The sequence below is a fragment of the Montipora foliosa genome, chromosome 10 (genome assembly GCF_036669935.1).
Source record: "Montipora foliosa isolate CH-2021 chromosome 10, ASM3666993v2, whole genome shotgun sequence".
Lineage (NCBI taxonomy): Eukaryota > Metazoa > Cnidaria > Anthozoa > Scleractinia > Acroporidae > Montipora > Montipora foliosa.
In genome coordinates, this window is record NC_090878.1 from 24225841 (window position 1) to 24245796 (window position 19956).

A 19956-nucleotide genomic window follows, 5' to 3' on the forward strand; every position below is an offset into this window, starting at 1 on the left:
GTTCAACATATCCTCTACCTCTGAAATGACGATTATCTACGATTCCAAATTTTCTCTGGAATGACTGTAATCGTCAATTTAGATTACTCTGTCCCAGGACTTGTGGTAGCAGATGAAGAGAAAAAAAAGTAAGAGTTGCATCTCTGGACGGGATGTGAACCTGGAGCACCCACTGTGAAGGAGCTGTTTTTTTCCACTTAACAACTAAAGATCAACTGGCTGACAATTGCACCAATTATTTATCAAGACTAAACTTGTAGTATATATAAAGTCATTGCTGAATAGTGGTTACGACTAGTACTTGATTTTAAAATGGAGAGCTTTTTCTTGAGGTTTGGTAATGAACATTTTCTGCTGTTTAAACTTGTTTCTTAGCCAGTGATAAGACATGTTTACAGCGACATTTAGAAGAAAAAAAATTGACATTTTAAAAAAGTAATGTTCTAACAATAGCGCTGCGGTAGTCTAGTGGTTGGGTGAAAGGGTTATTAATCGAACATTCCCAGCTTTGAGTCTAGCGAGGCTAGGCATTGGGGTTCTGATTTATAAAAAATAGGTCTGCAATGCGTATTTGTGCGGGATTTCAGTCAAATAGACGTTGATGATTAGCATTACAGTAAATGTAACACATTTTGTCATGTTATAGTGAATAAAGATTCCGTAGAATCCCAAGCTGCGCAAACATGTTTGCACACCATTTGTCAGAATAAACCTGTTTGGATGACCAGTAAATAATGGTAACAGTTTTTCCAAAATCAGCAAACCAGCCCAACGAGATGGCACTTACCATTTGCAATTGTTTTTGGCTGATGAGAGATTGGAAACTGGAAAATTTAGCAAATGGTATTTAAAGGAAATTTCCTCTGTTTGGTTTGGAATGGAAAAAGAGGACTACCTCTGTATAGGTAGTCTACAACTTTTGAATGGGTTTTCCGGAAAATTAGGGTGCTTACCATTTGTCCAAAAAATCCGGAAATTTCAGTTGAAAGTGAAATGGAAAGGAAATTTTTGTGGAAAATCCGTTCGGAAATTGTGGACTACCTCTAGACGTAGTCCTCTATTTTTGTTCGGAACAGAACGGCGGAAATTGACTTACCATTTGCTAAACTTTCCAGTTTCCAGTCTCTCTTCAGTCGACAACAATAACGGCAAAGCGAATTGCAAATGGTAAGCACCATCTCATTTGGTTGGTTTCCTGATTTTGGAAAAACCCTTTCATCGGTCATCCCAACCGGTTTATTCTGACACATGGTAAGCACCCTTACTGTTCTATTTGCTAAATGCTATTTTGCTAAATGGTATTAAAAAGCACTGTAGCTCTCTTATCGTGCGGTTACAAGGGGGTCTTTTTGTCATGGTAAGTGACCCTTTTACGATGGAAAACTGCCTCTAGTGAGTATTACCAAATTCCCCAAGGTAAATTTTTCGTGGTAGATATTTATGGAGTATTCAAGAAGATCACACAAAGCACCCATGAGATTAAATTTGGTGGTGTTTTGATGCCCAAGGTTTAAGAGCCAATCACAATTCTCCATTGAGATGGTTTTCCTTCGTGATAATATTTTTTTTAACGTTAGCAAAATCAAAAATCCAGTGTAGCCGTTGGTTGACACAGGATACCAAAACTTAAATGTGATGGAGGTTGGGATAATGTACCATGATGGTAAATGCCATTTACTGTGATTTGTGTGTTCCCAGTCAGCAGACAAAGCTGGACATGGCTCCAAGTTATCACGGGGGAAGGAGGGGACGGTAATTGACAGTGTTAACAGTCACTAAAGTAAACATTTTGCAGATTAAGGCTTGTGACGCATGACAATTGGGTGCAATTGAGCATGTGAGTTTCTCAGCCACCAAACTGCCAAAATGTGTTAGAGTCAACGCACTTCAGGCATGAACACACAACTTCAAAGAGTCATGAAATATTTGCGTTCTACAAAGAGGTAAATGCTGTCTACTCTTATTTGTAAGTGGAAATATTGGAATCAGTCGCTAGTAGCAGAGGAGAGTTTGTTTACGATAAATAACAATTATTCCATGAGCCCGAGTTGGATATGAAGTTGGATATGGGTTGAAATTAGTTACATATAAGGAACTATTTTCTAGCACATTTAAATTTAATAAGTAGTGATGTTTCTGGACTTGTGCGGTATTCTTCTGTATTCAGCAATTCCTTTTTCTCCATACCAGTTCCTGTTGAAGCTCCTGTACTTGTCAATGTGACTGCACAATCATCGACTAGTGTCACTGCCTCTTGGAAACTTCCAAAACGGTACTACGACGAAAGAAACTTGATTTCCTTTAAACTTCTTTACCAAAAGCACGACTCCAACGTATCAGAAAGACAAACTATCAAAGATGTGGCTTGGGAGATTTACACAAAAAATGTTGCAATTATGAATGGTTCGTTGGTTTTCTTGTGGCAAGTTACAGGGCTTGAGAAATTCACAGAATATGAATTTAAAGTGTGTGTCTTCAGTTCGGTGGGGTGTGGACCAAAGAGTTCCTCAAAGATTGCAAGGACATTGGAAGATGGTAAGGGACTGTAGCTTTTTATCAGGCTTTAGTCGATTGGGGCGCAATAATTATTTCACATGGTGTGGGAGAAGATAGAACAAATTGAGATATTTGCAAATTTAGAATGAAATGGTGTTTTTATTTATTGATTGATTCTTCATTTATTTATTTATTTTTCATTTATTGATTATTCATTTGATTATTGATTATTCATTTATTTAGGTAGGTATTTTCTTGTTCCTGATAAGCCTTCTTTGTTCATTTAAAATGTCACTTCCTTTATTGAATTAATGAATTAATTTCCTTTATTGGAAAGAAAGGAAGAAAGTTGCTTTTCAATTAAGATTGGTTGAATCACATTTCTTCTATTTCATTCCATGGGCAAAGTTCATTCTGATTTCTTGTCTTTGCTGCATTTGGAATCTTTCAGTCCCATCAAAAGCTCCTAGCAATTTTACAGTAACTGCTAACACATTTACGGCTATCATAGCGTCCTGGCAGCTTCCTTCCCCTGACTCCAGACATGGAATCATTATAGGATTTAAGATATTCTTCAGGAAAGAAGGCTCCGATATTTACAGAGTAGAAAAAAATTCTGTTTCCAACATCACGATGTACACAAAAAATGTCACCGGATTGGCTAAATTTACACAATATGGATTTCATGTGTTGGCCTTTACCTCCGCTGGTAATGGAATGAACAGATCTGTTCTGTTCGATTCCAAACACGAGAAAACTGATGAAAGCCCGAGGCCGTTAGGCTGAGGGCTTTTTTTGTTTTCGAGTGTTTGGAAACCCCGGTAAAACACGAAGCATGAGTTTTTGAAATGGCTTCTCAATCGGTGCCTATTTGCAAACAAAAGAAAGCGCACAGTTGGTGATTATAATGTCAGTGTTTTTTCCCAACTGAAGCTTGTTTATTTCAAGTAGCCACAATTTGCATTTAGTGGCGTCCAGCTAGTTCCGAAACATGGATGGGTTAGGTGAGGATGAATTTTGCCGGTTTCGACCGCCCAAAAGTGTGCAAGAAGAAGATTCTTTGCTTGTACAGTCCAAGCCTAAAAGTACACGGTACAAAGACAAGTGGGCCGTTGTTTGGATATCCAAACACGCTGTTTTTTTACCGCGGTATCACGGTGCATCCATGTGACCTAAATGCGGTCACGCAATTAGTTTATCACTTGATAAATTATTAATGAGTTTAAGAAGTTATGTGTCAAAAGCTCAGTCAAGCGTAACAAAGGAAACTATGTAACATTAAAGGAAATTCAAGTCAGATGAAAAACAGTTTAAACATGAACTTTGCCACACTTTGGGTTTCTTTGTATCTCATTTTGTTGCAATTTGATTGGTTACTTTAAACAAGCCTTGAAATCTGATTGGTTGTTTTTTTTTAGTGTTCCTTTCTCAATGGCTGGGGAAAAGGTGCGATTTAGAGCAAGCAAAGTGTCATTTGTGAATAAATCACACTGCTGAGGGCAAGGATCATTACAAACTGTGTTGCTGTTTCTTTCATATCATTTATGTGTCATGGAAATCTGAACTGTAGAGTCTCCATGTTTACCAGGGGCATAAAAGGCCAATAATATCCAGAGACTAGGGAAAACGTTTCATAAGAAAACGTTGCATTAGATTTCAAAGGCATAAAAATTATCGTTGCACCGATGTATAATGGGTGATAATGTTTCATGTTGCAAATTTTAATCGTTATTGCATGTGAAGTCATCTGCAGATATACCTGTTCATGAGAGTTAAGCGTAATAATAGTATTGTTCCTTAGTTTTAAACACACAGATAGTTAAATCCATGTGCTAAAAATTTTATGAAAACTATTGCATTGAAAATTTGATTCTATTTTATAGCAGTTATGACTTATGTAACCATGCAGCCGCCATTGTTAGATGACAGTGGAGCAGGTTTTTCCATGGCGAGTATTCTTGGTTTTTCCATTGGCGGTGTATCTTTGCTTGGCTTTCTCCTTCTTATTGGTTTTTCTTGCCATAAAAGGGTAAGGAAGAAGCATCCTGCAAAGTGGTAAGCTTTTTTTTCTTTTAATTGGTACAGTAGTTTTTAATGACTCATAAATTGGGGTAGATAACACAATGCTTCTTTTTTCAAACTACGATAAAATAATAATAATAATAATAATAATAATAATAAAACCTTTTATGTATTGCAAAAAATGAAAACTGCCTGCAATGAAATTGACAAAGGACATTGTAGATTTTAATATGATCAGAAAGAAGTAAAGTCGTGCTAAGGCCAAAGATATACAATTTTCGACACAAGAACTTTTGCCTACACAAAGATAATACATTGTTGGGGAAAAAACTTATCAGTACAGTGATCACGCAAATCAGAAAACCCATGAACATTTGTATTCCCAAAAATGAGTTAAATTTTATGGCTGGATTCGTTTGCAAATTGACGATAAAGGGAACAAAAGGAAAATTTCACGTCTAATGAATAAAATTCAGTAGAGCTGTGAATTCACAGTTTGTTTTTATAGCTATGCAAAAACTTACGGTGACTTTCAAAATCTCTGGCTTTTCTATCTTTAGGCAAATAGTATTGTGAAAATTTAGACAAATGTCGTAAATTCGGTACACGAAGTAGTGATCGGAAGGTCGTAGGTTCGACTCCTGAAAAGTAGCACTTGGATTTTTTCCGAGTATCCCAGAAACACCATCAAAATCATGGACCATGCCCTGGCTCCAACGAGTCTCCTATAGCTCAGTGCTTGAGTATCCGAACTAGTCATCAGAAGGCTGTCATAGGTTCAATACCTGCAAAGGAGCTCTCGGATTCTTTCCGAGTATCACTGAGTTACCATCGGAAATATCCTCTCTTCATTTCATTCACCGGGATTAAAATTTGTCATCCACTTCATTTAATATAATTATAGCGAGAATGCATGCTGCAGACAATTTCAGTCCTTGCAGTTTAGAGGCACAGTTGTCATGGGAACCTACGATCATGGACAAATTCGGCCTTTGAGACACTCATTCCAGTGCACATTTTTGGGACTTCACTGAGGCGCTTTTCCCCTTCCCCACCCAATCAATGTTGGGCATAAACTGGTCCACTCTCAGTCCTGCACACTGTTTTCAGTTCATTTCCCTCAAGTAACATTGAATGGGGGAAAGGGGGTTGCAAAAGAGTCCATAATATGCGATAAGTGAGTTGAAAGATAAAATGCTAAATTGTTCTTAACAATTTGTCCATGATTGTAGTTTAATGGCCTGGCTTCCACTAGTGTCCTATAGCTCAGGGCCAGATAGAGCATCCAAACTTGTAATCGGAATGTCGTACAGTGAAGGTTCGACTCCTGCAGATGGCCACTCTGATTTTTTCAGAGTACCCCTGAGTCAACATCGAAAAATAAATCTCTTCATTTCATTAACCCGGGGGTTAACATGAAACATCTCGTTCTGTACAATTGCAAGTATACTCCATTTCGACACTTCAGTTCTAGCAGTAAAGAGACTGAGATAATTGTCACATGAGCATAACTGGGCTAATATCTCAGACATTTTTTTGCCCTGAAATGCTCATTTTTGGCGAGTAGGCCTTTCGGATGTTGTCGTTTCATAATAGAGTGTTTTCATGTGACGTCACGGCGGCCACATTGGTGTCCCTAAACAAAAGAACGGCAGCCATGTTGGTGTCCCCAACTAATTCTCTGGGAATTGAGCTCTGTTATCATGCAAAGGTTTTCCTTTGTTTCGGTAGAAAAACAAGGTTACTGTTCACGTGTGGGTGAAAACACTCTATACCCCGAAAAATCCCATAATTTCACAAATTTAGTTTTTTATGACATCACACTTTAGAACTCTGTGAGGTAAACGGAAGGTCCAAGGGTGGGTCTAAGCTGCAGGGTATCATTAGGAAAGATGTAGGGTTGTTCAAAAAAATGATCTGTGCCCCAAATCTCATTTAAGGACGTTCGCGCGAAAATTTTTCAACATTGATTTTTTTCTGAAACTTTTACCACTGTAAGATGATGATTTAGTTATGTCAGAAATGTAAAAAAAATGGGGGGTCACCGACTTCGTTTTGGAGAGAACATGCCCGGAAAAACACCCAAAATGTGACAAAATCGGGCTTCGTTAGCGAATAAGGCCAGTGTCTGTAAACCCAAATATATTGCAATTAAGTCTTTGAAGTGAAATCTTCTCTGCCAAATATTGTTTAAGTGGACTTATTAAGTGAATTTAGTCAACTGGTGAGGTTCCTTAAAGATCAAGTTCGCATTTAGCTAGCGACCACAGTTTCACTCGCCTTGCAGCCGCAAGATGGCTAGATTTGATGTCCCGTGAGCAGAAATCTTGAACTTTTTTTAACTTCCCACATTGATTTTTTGTTCATTTTTGGACAACGTGGAGATAATTGTAAACAAAATCCGTTTCTGGAAAGAAAAATAGGGGTCACCGAACGTCCAAGACCGTTAAATCCAGGCAAAGCTATAGCAATGGCCTTTTGCCCTATCATTTCTCATTTTATTACTTAGCGCGCGCGCTCGTGTATGACGTGGCGTGTGCATTTGCGTGCGCAATAAGGATGCGCAGAAACAATTGGCACGAACGTCCTTAAGCCTCAATGGATAATGGTCTCGCGTAGTCTCAGAGTTGCGAAAACAAAACAAAAAGATAGCAAGAAAGGCTGTTGTGAAAGCTCTATTTTGTTTATGGTCCAAAGCACTCGTAGCCAACTAGTAGGGTTAAGCCCCATTCCTTCTGCGACCTAAAATAAAATTTGTTGTGACGTTGCGTGAGTCCCATAACTTACTGAAACCTCGTTCCACATCTGGATAGCTGTAATTGATGTTGTTCCTTTGGGTTGTTTTTTTTAGGACAGCAAAGGATATTAAACCACTGAATTCCTACGAAATTCCTCCGGAGAGAATAGAATTATTGGAAGAGGTGGGTCAGGGAGCATTTGGGAAGGTGCACAAAGCCAAATTGATTGACGGATTGGAGTTCTTTAACAAGAATACCAAAGACTGCTGTGAGAAAAATTTCAAGTACAAGATCGTTGCTGTTAAAGAATTACATGGTGGGTATATGAAAGTGTCTATTCCTTGTATGGATCATACACCGAAGTAATTACCTTGCATTTGTATCCCGGGAGTCAATTAAGGTAAATAAGTATGCAATGCAAGCATCAACTATTTAGCTTCGACTTCAACTGCATTGTATTATTATTTTCGATGTTTGTTCTAGAGAACTGCCCCACAATAGTTGAATACCTCTTCATATAGTTTGTTGGCTGTTTGGGTATGGCTAGCCTTTACATCGAATTGGGCTTTGCAGTCTGGAAAACAAGTAGTCAGGTGTCAAATATTTATGCCTTAAACATTGTGATACAGTAGCTTTTTGCTTTGCACGAGACACACGTCTCATTCACAAGCATGATGTCATTAGTGGTACTTCGTAATTTGTTAAAAGGAGTTCCCTTAGGCCTAAGAACTTCAATTCATGTATTGCTCTTTGGTTGGGGTTTTGGATGACGTCAAGGTAAGAGGGTCAGTCTGTGACTCCTATACCAAGTAACGTGAATCACATTATATAGCGGTATGTCGATGAGTGTGATTGCACTTATGTCATGCATGACACTGCATGCAGCAGTGCATGCAGTTTAGCGGGTTAAAAATGCAAGCTGTTTTCTCAAGCAAAAACCAGGGATTGTCTCGCTTTTATGACCGGAAATTCCCTCAAAGAGTCATACTATCTCGAGAGATGGTATATAACTCATCCTCATAAATGCCACAGCCAATTACATTGCCCGTAGTGACGGAAAAACGGAAATACTGGGTTGTACTTTACCGCATAGACTGCAGCTAGTCAGATTACAATAAAATAGATAACCGTTCATCACACTGCACATGAAACACCAAGCAAGCTACTTTGAAACTGATTTGTTCAACATTATTTCGTAACTTTTTTTCTCAAGAAAACGCCAATGAAGAGGAGAAATTAGAATTTCTGAACGAGATTGATCTCATGAAAGTACTGGGGAAGAGTCCAAACGTGCTGAGTTTTGTTGGCTGTTGGACAGAGGCCACTCCACAGAAGACGCCTCTTCGTCTGATTATGGAGTATGTTCCCCATGGAGACTTGCTTCACTGGTTGAGAGCAAAAAGAAGTCAGGTAATTATGTTAGCCAAACATCATTAGTAAGCCAATTCCTATAGATGCATTAAGTATTAAGGGAAAAACAAAGAATATTACAACATTTGGATAGGAAAATTCAAAGGAATGTCCTAAGGCGAGCTTCACTTGCATCTTAAAACTAAACTCATCTGGCCCCAGTTGTTGCAATGGTGGATAGCGCTATCCACTGGATAACTCAATCGGTTTTGCTCGTGTTTATCCGCTGGATAGTGATTTATCCGGTGGATGGCGCTATCCACCTTTTGAACAATCGAGGCCTGGGTGTTAGCCAAAACAAATTGTATGGTTGTGACTTTGTGGGTCAATGAGGACCACAAACCGCTTTTTTATGATAACACTTATTGCTTACTTGTATACACAGATTAAAGGTTCTACCTTGGGAGCTGTCGTTATTACTGAAAGCAAAAAACAGTATGCAGAGACAAAAGAATGCAACACAGCTACACTAGACCAGGTATATGCTTCTTAATTTTGATATGATGTTAAATCCAGGATGCAGACCTGATATATCTTTATTCTCATTCCTTTGTGCCATTTTTTTTTAAAACTGCAGCAATATCAAATGCCTAAAACCCACAGTAAACATTATTGGATAGCCTTGTAGAAATTATGTGTCTGCAGCTAAAGCTTATAGATACATGTACCAACAGGCCATATAATTGTGATTCAGGGATGCAGCTAAGTGCCGGCTGCTGGTGAAAATCGCCGCTTGAGAAAAGGGTGATCGCCGGCTGAATCGAGGCTGCATTTTTGCCGTCGATCGAAGCAACTGAGAAGATCGCAAATTATTTTCTACAAAATTTAAAAGTCATTCGATGTATTAACAAAAAAAAAAAAGAATTTCTGTTAGTCGACACGGAATTATCACTAGAATTCGATACTGGACATGAAATGAAAGCGTTGTTTAAGTACTTTTCGGCGTGTCTTCTCTTTCCTTGTATTTGCCATCTTGAAGAATGCCGGGTGTTGTGAATGCCAGGTCCCTTTGATGCTCAGAGCACAAACTTAACGGCCACAACCGAACCAGCTTCGACCTGTTATGTTACACCGTGCAACGCCTGCTGGAACTTTTTTGCAGTGCCGTTGCACACAAGTTTCAACTAAAAGTTTCAACGTGTAACAGTGGCTTTCTGCTGCCATTGATAATTTTGTGACTAAGTGACCATGTAATCTGTTGTTTCTCTTACTAGAAGAGTAATAGACATTTAGAGTTATAGAAGGCAAAGTAGAGTGTTAACATAAATTGATTTGACTATAAAAAAAAATAATAATAATAATAAACAATGCCAGCCCAAAAAAGGATAATTAACTTGAAGGCTGAGGCTTAAATCAATGTTTGTTAACTCAACTGCCATGAATCTTTTGTTAATTTAACGGAATAAATTTCTCACTTAGGGTGGTGAAGCAGATGGGATTAAAACAGTTGTGTTGTATGAAAACAGCTGCATTTCCACATGTGCCCCAGAACATGAGGAAATCATCGCTTCTGGCAACATTGATTCTGCATCACCCTTGATGTGCTTCCCCTCTACATCGGCAGAAGATCACAAAGAAACAATCACCTCTAGCAGAAATGAATGTGTGATACCCTTGATTGCCATTAGCTGCCCTACCACATCTGGGGAAGGACAGAAAAAAGCCCTCCCTTCTGGCAACGATGAATGCACAATACCCTTTTTAAGCCTCCCTTCAATAAGTGGAGAAGAATATGATGAAACCATTGCTTCTGGCAACAGTAAAAGCACAATACCATTGTCCAGCATCCCTCCTGCTTATGCAGGAGACGATGAAGGAGATCTCATCGGTGATATCAATGATGAAAGTGGGATTCCTTTGCTCAACTGCTCTTCAACATATCCAGCAGGAAATGAAGGAACTGACATCGCTGATGGCAGCAATGCGATACCTTTGGTGGTAGTTTCGTCATCCGCGTCAAACCAGAAAGATGTTCCCACCAAAAATATGGGCAATGAATGTGATGAGGATTGCGAGTCATTTGCTCCACTTGATCTTATAAAACTTGCCTGGCAGATTGCAAGTGGCATGGTAAGCTAATAATGATTGGAATGACATAAGTCAATTTTCGCAAACCATCTGGTTGTAATCGCTATAATTGCTCAGCTAGCTTCAGGGTCTAGCCATAGCAGCAATACGATCTCTCTTTGTGACTGGGAATCACGATTACCTAAACTCTATCCAAGTCAGTGTTGTAATATTGTTGTGCGTAGCATTAAGGGAAATCTTCGCATTGCTTAAAAGGTGGTTGATTGGTCCTCTGAGCTTTGTAATGCCTGGCTTGGCATATCAGTACATGTTGTTGCTCTTAGTTTCTTTATGGTGTTCGGTTAGTATCATAGTGATGAGATTTTTAGTGGAGTGGAAGTATTGAACTCCTATCCTTGTATAAACAAATTCTTTCGTTTAAAAAGTGCTAATACCTAACGCTAAGTAAGTCTATTTGAAGAAATCAATTATGTTAGGAGTCACTTTCACTGGATGTACAATTGGCGTGATATGATCAAGGAGTCTCTTTGGCCCGCGGTTTCTTGAAATTCTCCAGTTCCCAAGCCACTAGCCAGGACTTTGCATCTCAAATCCATAGGAATACCCATGGTTATTCTTTTTGGTTTACTGACCTATCTTTCCCAGAAGGGCCTAGTCCACAGGGACTTAGCAGCAAGGAACATTCTCGTGGGTCATGGTAAGAGAGTCAAGATTGCTGACTTTGGATTGATGAGACATTTGTACCATGAGGTGTACAAAGTAGACACTGGGAAGAAACTGCCAGTGAAGTGGATGGCTCCCGAGTCAATTTTTGAAGAGATCTTCACCACCAGGAGCGATGTGTGAGTATTAGGTTTGATAACTAACGCAATGCAGCGCGCGTGCAAGGATTGCAACAAAAAAAACATGGCTCCGATACAACAATCATTTTATTTGCTCAATGCATCCGTTATCTGTACTATTTTTCCTCATAATTGAACAAAGTGTTTTGATGGTTTTAGTCTTTTATGAGAAATGTATGTTAGAAACGGTAACAATGCACTGAATGCAAAGAACTTCGCAATTCGCAGATTTTTCTTTGTTATGGAAAGAACCCTGTTAAATGCAGGGCATGTGTAGTTAGTCAAAAAATTGCGATTGAATGCGGAAAGGCTTTCTCGGAAATACGCCTATTTCTCCAGAACCACTCGTTAGAATTGAACGCAATTTGGCACAAAGATACTTTGAAATACGTAACTGGAGTATTGAAAAAAATTTAAACTTTAACAGAGGAACTTCTAGATATTCCAGTGAACCTTCAAGAAGAGATAATTAAAGATTTCTCTGTCAATTAAATTTTTATTAAAATAGTGTTAACTTGTGAGCATCGTTACAAGCTTGTTGCATGCAAATTATGAAGAAAATCTAACGACCAGTTTTTCTGCAAATAAACAAAACCGATTTTAAAGGCCTGTTTATATTTATTCATGTTGCCATGGCAATTGCATATACGTCAGCTTAACTATCAAAAAGCAGAAGATCGTGTTGTTAACTTTTTACCTACCATTTTTGGGGACCAAAGGATCAAGGGTTTTAGAGAAAAAGGTAAATGAAACATTGGTAGGGAGTCAGGGTGGCTTAGTGGTTATCTATCGGGCCTCCCACCACTGCGAGCCGGGGTTCAATTCTGGCCTCGGCCAGCATGTGGGTTGAGTTTCAGTCGATCTCAACCTGACTCGAGGATTTTTCTCCGGGTTCTCCCGTTTTCCTCCCTCATCAAAATCGACTCGCAGCTATTTAACATCTAACTGTGGTGCTGTGCTCCGACATCAAACATGGACTGTATAGCGGCAGCCAGAGGCGCATTTGTATGCTTTCAGTCCAATGTCGTGAGCCGCGCGCTTCGCAATTCAGTTGTCGTCTGCAAGTAAGGGTGATTAGCACTAGCAATCTTTAACTGTGTTGAGCCACCTTAAGTCAGTACTGAAACACAAGATAATCAATATTGTTACTGTATTTTTCATTTTGCTATTTTCCCATCCCCATAATGCAATACGTCTTGTGGGGTTCTTTACATAAAAACAGTACAAGTTATTTACTGTTGGGCCTGTATCATGCTTCAGTGAATTGGATATCCATTGTTTAACGGCCCCCCCACCCCCCCCCCCCCCAAAAAAAAAAAAGAACTGTATTATGGGATTTTTGAAAAAAGCAAATTTCATAGATTGTATTCAATGTTGGAGATAACTTGTCATCTTTGGTATTGTATTAATTAAATTTCACTTCTAATTCCAAACTACACACCAGCAGCAAAATGAACACTATTTAGTTTTGCTGATCCATTTGTTTTACTTGCAGTTGGTCCTATGGCGTGGTCCTGTGGGAAATCGCAACTCTTGGTCAGTGATAAGAATTATTTATACAATTTTAATTAATATATTTTTACCATACTTTTAGTCGTTTGCTGATAATGAGACTCGAATGCAAGAACATGTGTTTTGTGAAACTACAGTTATTCAAAAGTGTGTGTATCATCTCTTCGATATTACGATAACCTGGCCCTGGCCTGGCACGGATAACTTTATCCAATAGATAAGCCTCCATCATTTTTTTTTATAAAATATACTCCACATTGCACAATTAAACGTTGGCCACTTGACTGGCTGACTGACTTGCCAATGACCCACTTACCATCTGACCTGTTGAACGAACGAGCAAACAAAGGAACGATTTTCTTATTTATTTTTTTGCACTTTAAAAGCCCATTACATAAATTGTTAGTGACAGAGTGGCTGAAACAGTATGCTTATTAAATTGAAGCAACAATTAGACTATTGCACAAGACCGTGTTATTAAAGCTTGTCTCAGTGCTGTTTTTAGCTTTATGTATAAATGTAAATTGGTTGCCTTACTTTGACAGAGTAGGTACAGGCTTTTGCTAACAGGTGCGCTTTAATATATGAATACAAACCATGATTGCGTTTATTTTGGAGACTAGACGTTGGGTTGTGAGTCATAAAATTTACACACAACCCGCGAAAAGTTCCCATTTCTTCGTTTCCCCGCCGTTTATTATGTCATGTCTTGATTCAGGTAAAGGAATGTGTTAAATTAGAGTACTTTTGTTCTAACTTAGATGGCCATATGGGACATCACAACCACATATCAAGTCTTATTCGAAACGCTTACGGAAACTAGAAATGAACCAATGATCAGTAATAGTAGTACGACTGAGTGGAGTACAATTAAGGGAGTAATCGTGCAAATGATTTCAAAATTGGCCTTACGCAGCGCGAGGCCAATACAATTTAGGAAGTAATTGTGGAAATGGTTTCAAAATCAGCCGAACTCACAGCACGAGAATAATTAGAAATTACAAGTAATAGTTACGATTAGTTTTAAAAGCTGCTACTGTCCTGGTATGCGAAAGTTCAGTTTGGTTTTCAGTCCTTAGCTTTAAATCGTTGCATCCTTAAGCTCCCTATTCACGAAGTTAGGGAGAATGACCAACAAAGATGAACTGGCGTTTCAAGTGCGTCTTGAAAGAAAAAGTGCATTTTCTGTTCACCGCTTGCTAGTTGGCACTTGTCTGTATAAAAAATTGAAATGAAAGTCTATGAGTTTTGTACTCTTGGTTCTCCGCCTTGCAAAACAATAGGCAGAAGTCAAATTTATATTATCACTATTGTCAGTCTACAGTCCATGAACCCAAGTCACCTCTCTTGGCTAGTGTCCAGGGTTTAAATTTTTCTCAGATTCTCTGTACACAAGTGTACTTACTTAACTGGTATTTTTTCTTTATAGTTCAAGAAAGCAGGCTTGAATTTTAGTACGTTTTCGGCTATGTAAAGTTCCTTCTAGGAAAAAAAAAACCGGTTGTTACTGATGATGCTGCCGATCCATCCATCTAGGCCCGGAATTTTGTTTAAGTCTTGCACTAATTCGAGTTCTGAGGACAGGGATTTTACTAAAGCAATTAAAATCAATGTAGCATCATCCGCAAACTGGGTTATATTTACTTCGTGATTATCTGCGTAGACACTTCTTATGGTTGCGTTGTTTCCAGTTGCTTTGGCCATTACATGTACCTCCGCGTAAAGGATAAAAGAGATGCGTTGACAGAAAACAGCCCTTTCTTACACCTCAAACATTGAATGAAAAAGCCTGGACAGGCTGACTGACAGATGGATGGACTCATGGACTGACTGGTTCGATAAGTAAATGAACTAAGAAGAGTGAAACGTCTAGCCAACTGACTGTTTGTCCAACTATCTATCTGGCTGACCTACCTACCCACTCTAACTGACTAAATGAATGCGTTATCAAAGGAGCTGGCTGGTTAACTACAACTGTAACCGACTTGATGAGTTACTCAAAGGCTAACTGGCTGACCGGCTAACATTGACTAACAGGCTGACTGACTGACTGACTGAATGACTGAGTAAACAAATGAGGGAATGAACCAAATCTGGCCATCCAACTAGTAAAGCAACTATCCAAAGGACTGAGCGGTTGACACAGAGACTGAGTGGTTAACCAATAATTAATTAATAGTTAATTGAATAACTGACTGACAGGCTGAATGAGCAAGGAAAGAAATGAAGGAAGTTAGTGTGATGAATGAGCAGACTCACAGAAATTAGATCACGCAAACGAACGGGGAAACAAACTCAGGTTTTTTTTTGTGTATGTGTACTGTTTTGTTTTGTTTTGTGGTTGTTTGGGAGAGGGGGTGGGGTGAGGAGAGGTTAAACGTCTGTAAGATAGTCCAACGCCAAGGTTTATACGTGACCAATCCGCCACTTTTTCCTCAGTTCATGATAAAAATAGGCTGAACGATCTCGATTTTTCCAAGTTTGCGTGTACTTGTTTATTGTGAGGTTCAAATGTTTATGAAATCGGGGTTTTCTTTAGTAAAACACCTCGCTTTCTTTAAATGGTTTATGGTGTGCCTCAAGACATGTTTTGTGAATAATTTACAGGGGGCTCACCTTACGCTCTGAAGAAACACAAAGAGGTCTTGGAGAGCTTGAAGAGTGGTTACAGACTGGAAAAACCTGACATCTGCACAGACCGTGTGTAAGTTCTCCCTAAGTAACTATAGACAGGAAACATCATATGAAACCATTTTAAGAAAGGTGTGGTACATACGATCGAAGGAGAAATGTTTTGAATTTCATAGTGTGAGTGAGTTGTTTGTTGTTTGAGTGAGTTGTTTTCATGCCTCTTTGCATCCGTCTTCCTGAAACACAAAATTCTTGATGATAACTACTAGGCTAACTACCAGGTAACACAGTTGAAATTTGTTGCGACTTCATTAGAATGTGAGTTTGAGAGAAAGACCTCCTGTCGTATCTGGTCTCGCAGAACTCAAAGATGTACAAAGCCACTGGCTTTGCCTTAGTTTCCATTTCCTCCGACTCACACTTCCTGAAACGACACAAGAATTGACTGGAGCTGCAGTTACATGGATTTCAGAAATCGCCTTTAGGTATTTTACTAGTTTACCTACATTGTAGAAATGCTGCCGAGGGGAAGGGAGATAGTCAAGTATGCTTGCAGTAATTTAACGACGGTTCGCTGGCGAAGCTGCGATAACGTTTATCACGGATAAAAGAAGCAAAAATGAACTACAAGACTAAAAAACACAGCAGTTTTACAAGTTAAGTTACCTCGAATTGGGAAAGTAGCTGCAAGCTTCTGTTGTAATTATAATCTTCTATGTAACGAGCAATTTACTCACATTTATTGTTTTCACATTTATTGTTTTCAAATGACGAAATGATTCCTCATTGGCTCTTTGCTTATCGCCGGTTTCCTCTGTTTCTTGTCGATTCGAAGCGCGCCAATTTAAGATTGTCTTTTTCACTTTCTTTGGCTAATAACTTGTATTGAAAAGTTTACCGCATCCGTGGTTCATGGACAGCTTTCTACAAGACGCCGCAAACACACCTGTAAATTTTTACGGGTCAGCACTGGACTCTAACGAAGAAGACAACGAGGAAGATAGATTAGACGTACCTACAGAGGTGAGACATTTCAAATGGCAATTTGCACGCAACCGCGGTACTGAATTTATATTTCGTTACAACACCTGAATTGTTTCTTTCTTTTTCAGGGAATAGAAAATGAAAGACTCAACTGTATTTGTTCAGGGCGATGTGCACGGAAGAGAGGAAGAGGAGAGTGTCCGTGCAAAGCAGCCGACCTCAGTTGTCCCGACGCTTGTAAATAATTGTGTCAAGTCCAAGTGCAAAAATCAGGTATGATAACGCCGTATGATACAGAAGCTTACAAATGAATGTTCTATCACAATACTTTAACCATTCTTCTAGCGTTTATTTATATATTTTTTCGTCTACGGATTTGGTATCAACAGTAGCGGTCACACAAAGAAGCCAGAAAGAAGCCAGGAAAATATATAAATTCCTGATGGTGCCGAGCGGTGGGACGTTCCATTCACGATCTGACCCCGGGGTATGGACGAGTAGGCTCTTACTGGTCGGAGTTTTGTCGGAACCGTTTGAAAAAACCTTTCCTACCCCTTCACTTTTTGTCGGTGCCTTTGAAAAAGATTCCTACCAGTCGAATTCTGATTGACCTCATCCATAGGGGGGTGGGGGTGTCAACATCCATCGGTATTGCTGATGCTCAAATATGTAATGCTGGCATCTAGCCGTAAATCTCAAGCTTGTATAGGTTATCTTTATTCGAAAATTATCTTTATTTTGTAAAGTTTCTTGCTAGGAATTCATTCAATCCCTGGATAACCCTACAAAGAATGACTTGCTGTTAAATCATTGAGTATGGGCAGGGGCAGTTTGGACTTCGCTAAAAAGCTAGTTGCAGACAACCTACCCGAAGAGCCTGCACCTCCAAAATACCTACCTGTACCATGGTGCCAGTGTCAGGTTTGTGTGCCAATGGAAACAGAGGAAGAAAATGTCTGTTGCAAGAAACGGCAGTGCATCACTTCTTATTGAACATTTCATAACATTTGCTTGGACAGAGACATTCTTGAAGTGTGCATGAAGGCACGGTGTGATATCAGAGCTGATGAATTCCATTTTTCCATGGAAAGCTTACGCAAAGCAGCCTATCGTCAGTTCTCTCTCTGGAAATATAGGAAATTGGGTAGAAGGAACAAGACGAGTCCTACGTGCTTGTGCAGTAAGGATGATTCGACAAGCATTCCCTTCTCCTGGTGGGAGATACATGGGATTTCGAAATAATTGACATGTGAACATCTGTCACTCATGCTTAGTGCATATTATAAGCCTGATCAGAAACACACATTCCCTCCCATGCCCATTTTTACCTTGGCCTGGATCATGTTATTGGGTTGTCTGGCCAATCACTACTGATAGTCATAAGCAGAAAATGAACTTTATCAAGACGTATTTATTCTGTTACCTGCTATTTCTATACATTTAAAGAAACCAACTTATTAACTGCATATAACAAGTACTGAATTTACATAAAACTTTGTTGAAAAATGATGTAATTCAAAACTATTGCTTGCTTTTCTTCGTCATTATTATAAATTTATCTTTATCATTATTTATAAATTCGTTCCATCAGCTTGCTGTAGATGTCTGTTATGAAAAGTGGGACTATTTCCCTGCTGATGCATCTACTAGGACGTAACATAGATATGAAACATTGTTTTGTTCAAACCTTTCCATGTAACAGGGAAAGCCCTTAGTCCATTTGTACTTCAGTCTGTAAATGTTAATAAATACATGGACATTTTAGAAACAGTTTCTGATGCAGAAAGATGTAGCATGCTGTTCCAATGCTCATTTTAGCTTCTTTTCAAAACAAAAAGGTCCTTTCATCAACTCTTCAGTTGGCGGGGGCTCCTTCATGCCAATCGAAGGTAACTCATCCCCACCGGGAGAAGGGTCTCTGTCAGCTCTAAAGCAAAATGTGAACACAAATTCCCATAAGTTACCGCTTCATTAGGAGCAATATAAGCTTAGCTTCGATCGCCCAAAAACGAGAACGCTTACTTTTATACGCGGTCGAAATCGAAAGCTTACGTAAAGCAAGCTCACCTTCGATGTAGAAGATACTCTGCAAATTCGCTATCCGTAAACTTCCCCAGACTGACTTTCCTCTCTTTACAAAGATTAAACACGGATTGGCGAAGACGAATATACTGAGCGGAACCCGGTAAACGGGGCCTTCCAACACGCGTAGTTCTCTTCTTATCCTCTTCAGTCACACCACAGCTACATGTTCACACAAAATGATCGAGCTGAACGCCTTACTAAAATCTTTATCCGAAATATAGATGAAAAGCAAGAATGTAATAACAAAGAATTCCTATTTACATTAATTGCAGAAACTGAAATAGAAAAATAACTACGGATTGAAATGGATTTCGAAGTGATTCACTCAGGCGCGCAATGCATTAAGGGTGAAACTGGGCCATTAATTCGTCAATTCACGCGTAACCACAATTCCTTGCGACCCTGACCTCTCCGCGACCACAATTCCTCCCGTTTCGAAGAAAAAATTTGTTCTTCTCCCGATTAGAGAGCTGCCTCGTTCGTTCGCTTCGGGTTCACTCACTGCGGAAGCAATTACAGTTGAAACAATGTAACATATCCTGTTCAGTAAGCTACACATGAATTAAAGGGAAACAGTGTTAATAGGTTATGTGAAGATCATCGATTTTCCTGCATAAAAGAAAACTCCTTTATTTGTTCATCTTTAAGGTACACCTTGATGACAGATTGTTGGAACCAGGATCCAGATGAACGACCAAGCTTTGAGCGGCTGTATAAGAGACTTGACGATATGTTGGAGGAGCAAGCGGAGTACTTTAGCTGGGACAATCACGACGAATCGAAATATTATTATAGCACACAGGCGTCAAAGACAGCAGAAGTTGATGAAGTTGACAACCTTGAAGTTGCAAACCTGCCGGATGTGTCCAAGGTAAGTTTTTTAGAACAAACTTCTTGCAGTTGTAGACTTGTGCTTGGCCTTGCATGACAACTGAATTTGTGTATTGAAGTTACCTTCAATCTTATGCTATCATACCTTTCATCTTAGCAGGGGTCAAATGCAGCAGAAGCCGATGAAGCAGTCATAATCCAAGTTGAAAAACCAGAGAATGTGTCCAAGGCAAGTCTTATCATATGAGCTCCAAGCTGCACAGCAATGGATTTGTTCGTTAAAATCACTTATGAAATTCATTAAACTTATGCAATCATACTTTGATCTCATTGTTGGTAGGGGCAAGAAACAGAAGTTTAGGAACAGGAAAATCATC

General features: G+C 39.2%; 2 protein-coding genes across 2 annotated transcripts in view; both read left to right on the forward strand.

Annotated features, from left to right (window-relative positions):
- The window catches only part of LOC137972649 (neogenin-like), a 74885-nt gene extending 71603 nt beyond the window's left edge, over positions 1 to 3282 (forward strand). Inside the window, exons 6-7 of the mRNA XM_068819383.1 lie at positions 2191 to 2535; positions 2948 to 3282. Of these exons, the coding sequence (XP_068675484.1) occupies positions 2191 to 2535; positions 2948 to 3282 (680 nt within the window). The remainder of the gene's footprint in view (positions 1 to 2190; positions 2536 to 2947) is intronic.
- LOC137973956 (tyrosine-protein kinase receptor torso-like) overlaps positions 2443 to 19956 on the forward strand; it is a 19739-nt gene continuing 2225 nt past the window's right edge. Inside the window, exons 1-12 of the mRNA XM_068820864.1 lie at positions 2443 to 2535; positions 4380 to 4551; positions 7370 to 7572; positions 8470 to 8666; positions 9052 to 9144; positions 10086 to 10736; positions 11340 to 11536; positions 13032 to 13072; positions 15656 to 15752; positions 19397 to 19619; positions 19737 to 19808; positions 19920 to 19956. The exon at positions 19920 to 19956 is cut by the window's right edge and continues 2225 nt beyond it. Coding sequence (XP_068676965.1) covers positions 4385 to 4551; positions 7370 to 7572; positions 8470 to 8666; positions 9052 to 9144; positions 10086 to 10736; positions 11340 to 11536; positions 13032 to 13072; positions 15656 to 15752; positions 19397 to 19619; positions 19737 to 19808; positions 19920 to 19940 — 1962 coding nt within the window. The 5' untranslated portion in view covers positions 2443 to 2535; positions 4380 to 4384 and the 3' untranslated portion in view covers positions 19941 to 19956. The remainder of the gene's footprint in view (positions 2536 to 4379; positions 4552 to 7369; positions 7573 to 8469; positions 8667 to 9051; positions 9145 to 10085; positions 10737 to 11339; positions 11537 to 13031; positions 13073 to 15655; positions 15753 to 19396; positions 19620 to 19736; positions 19809 to 19919) is intronic.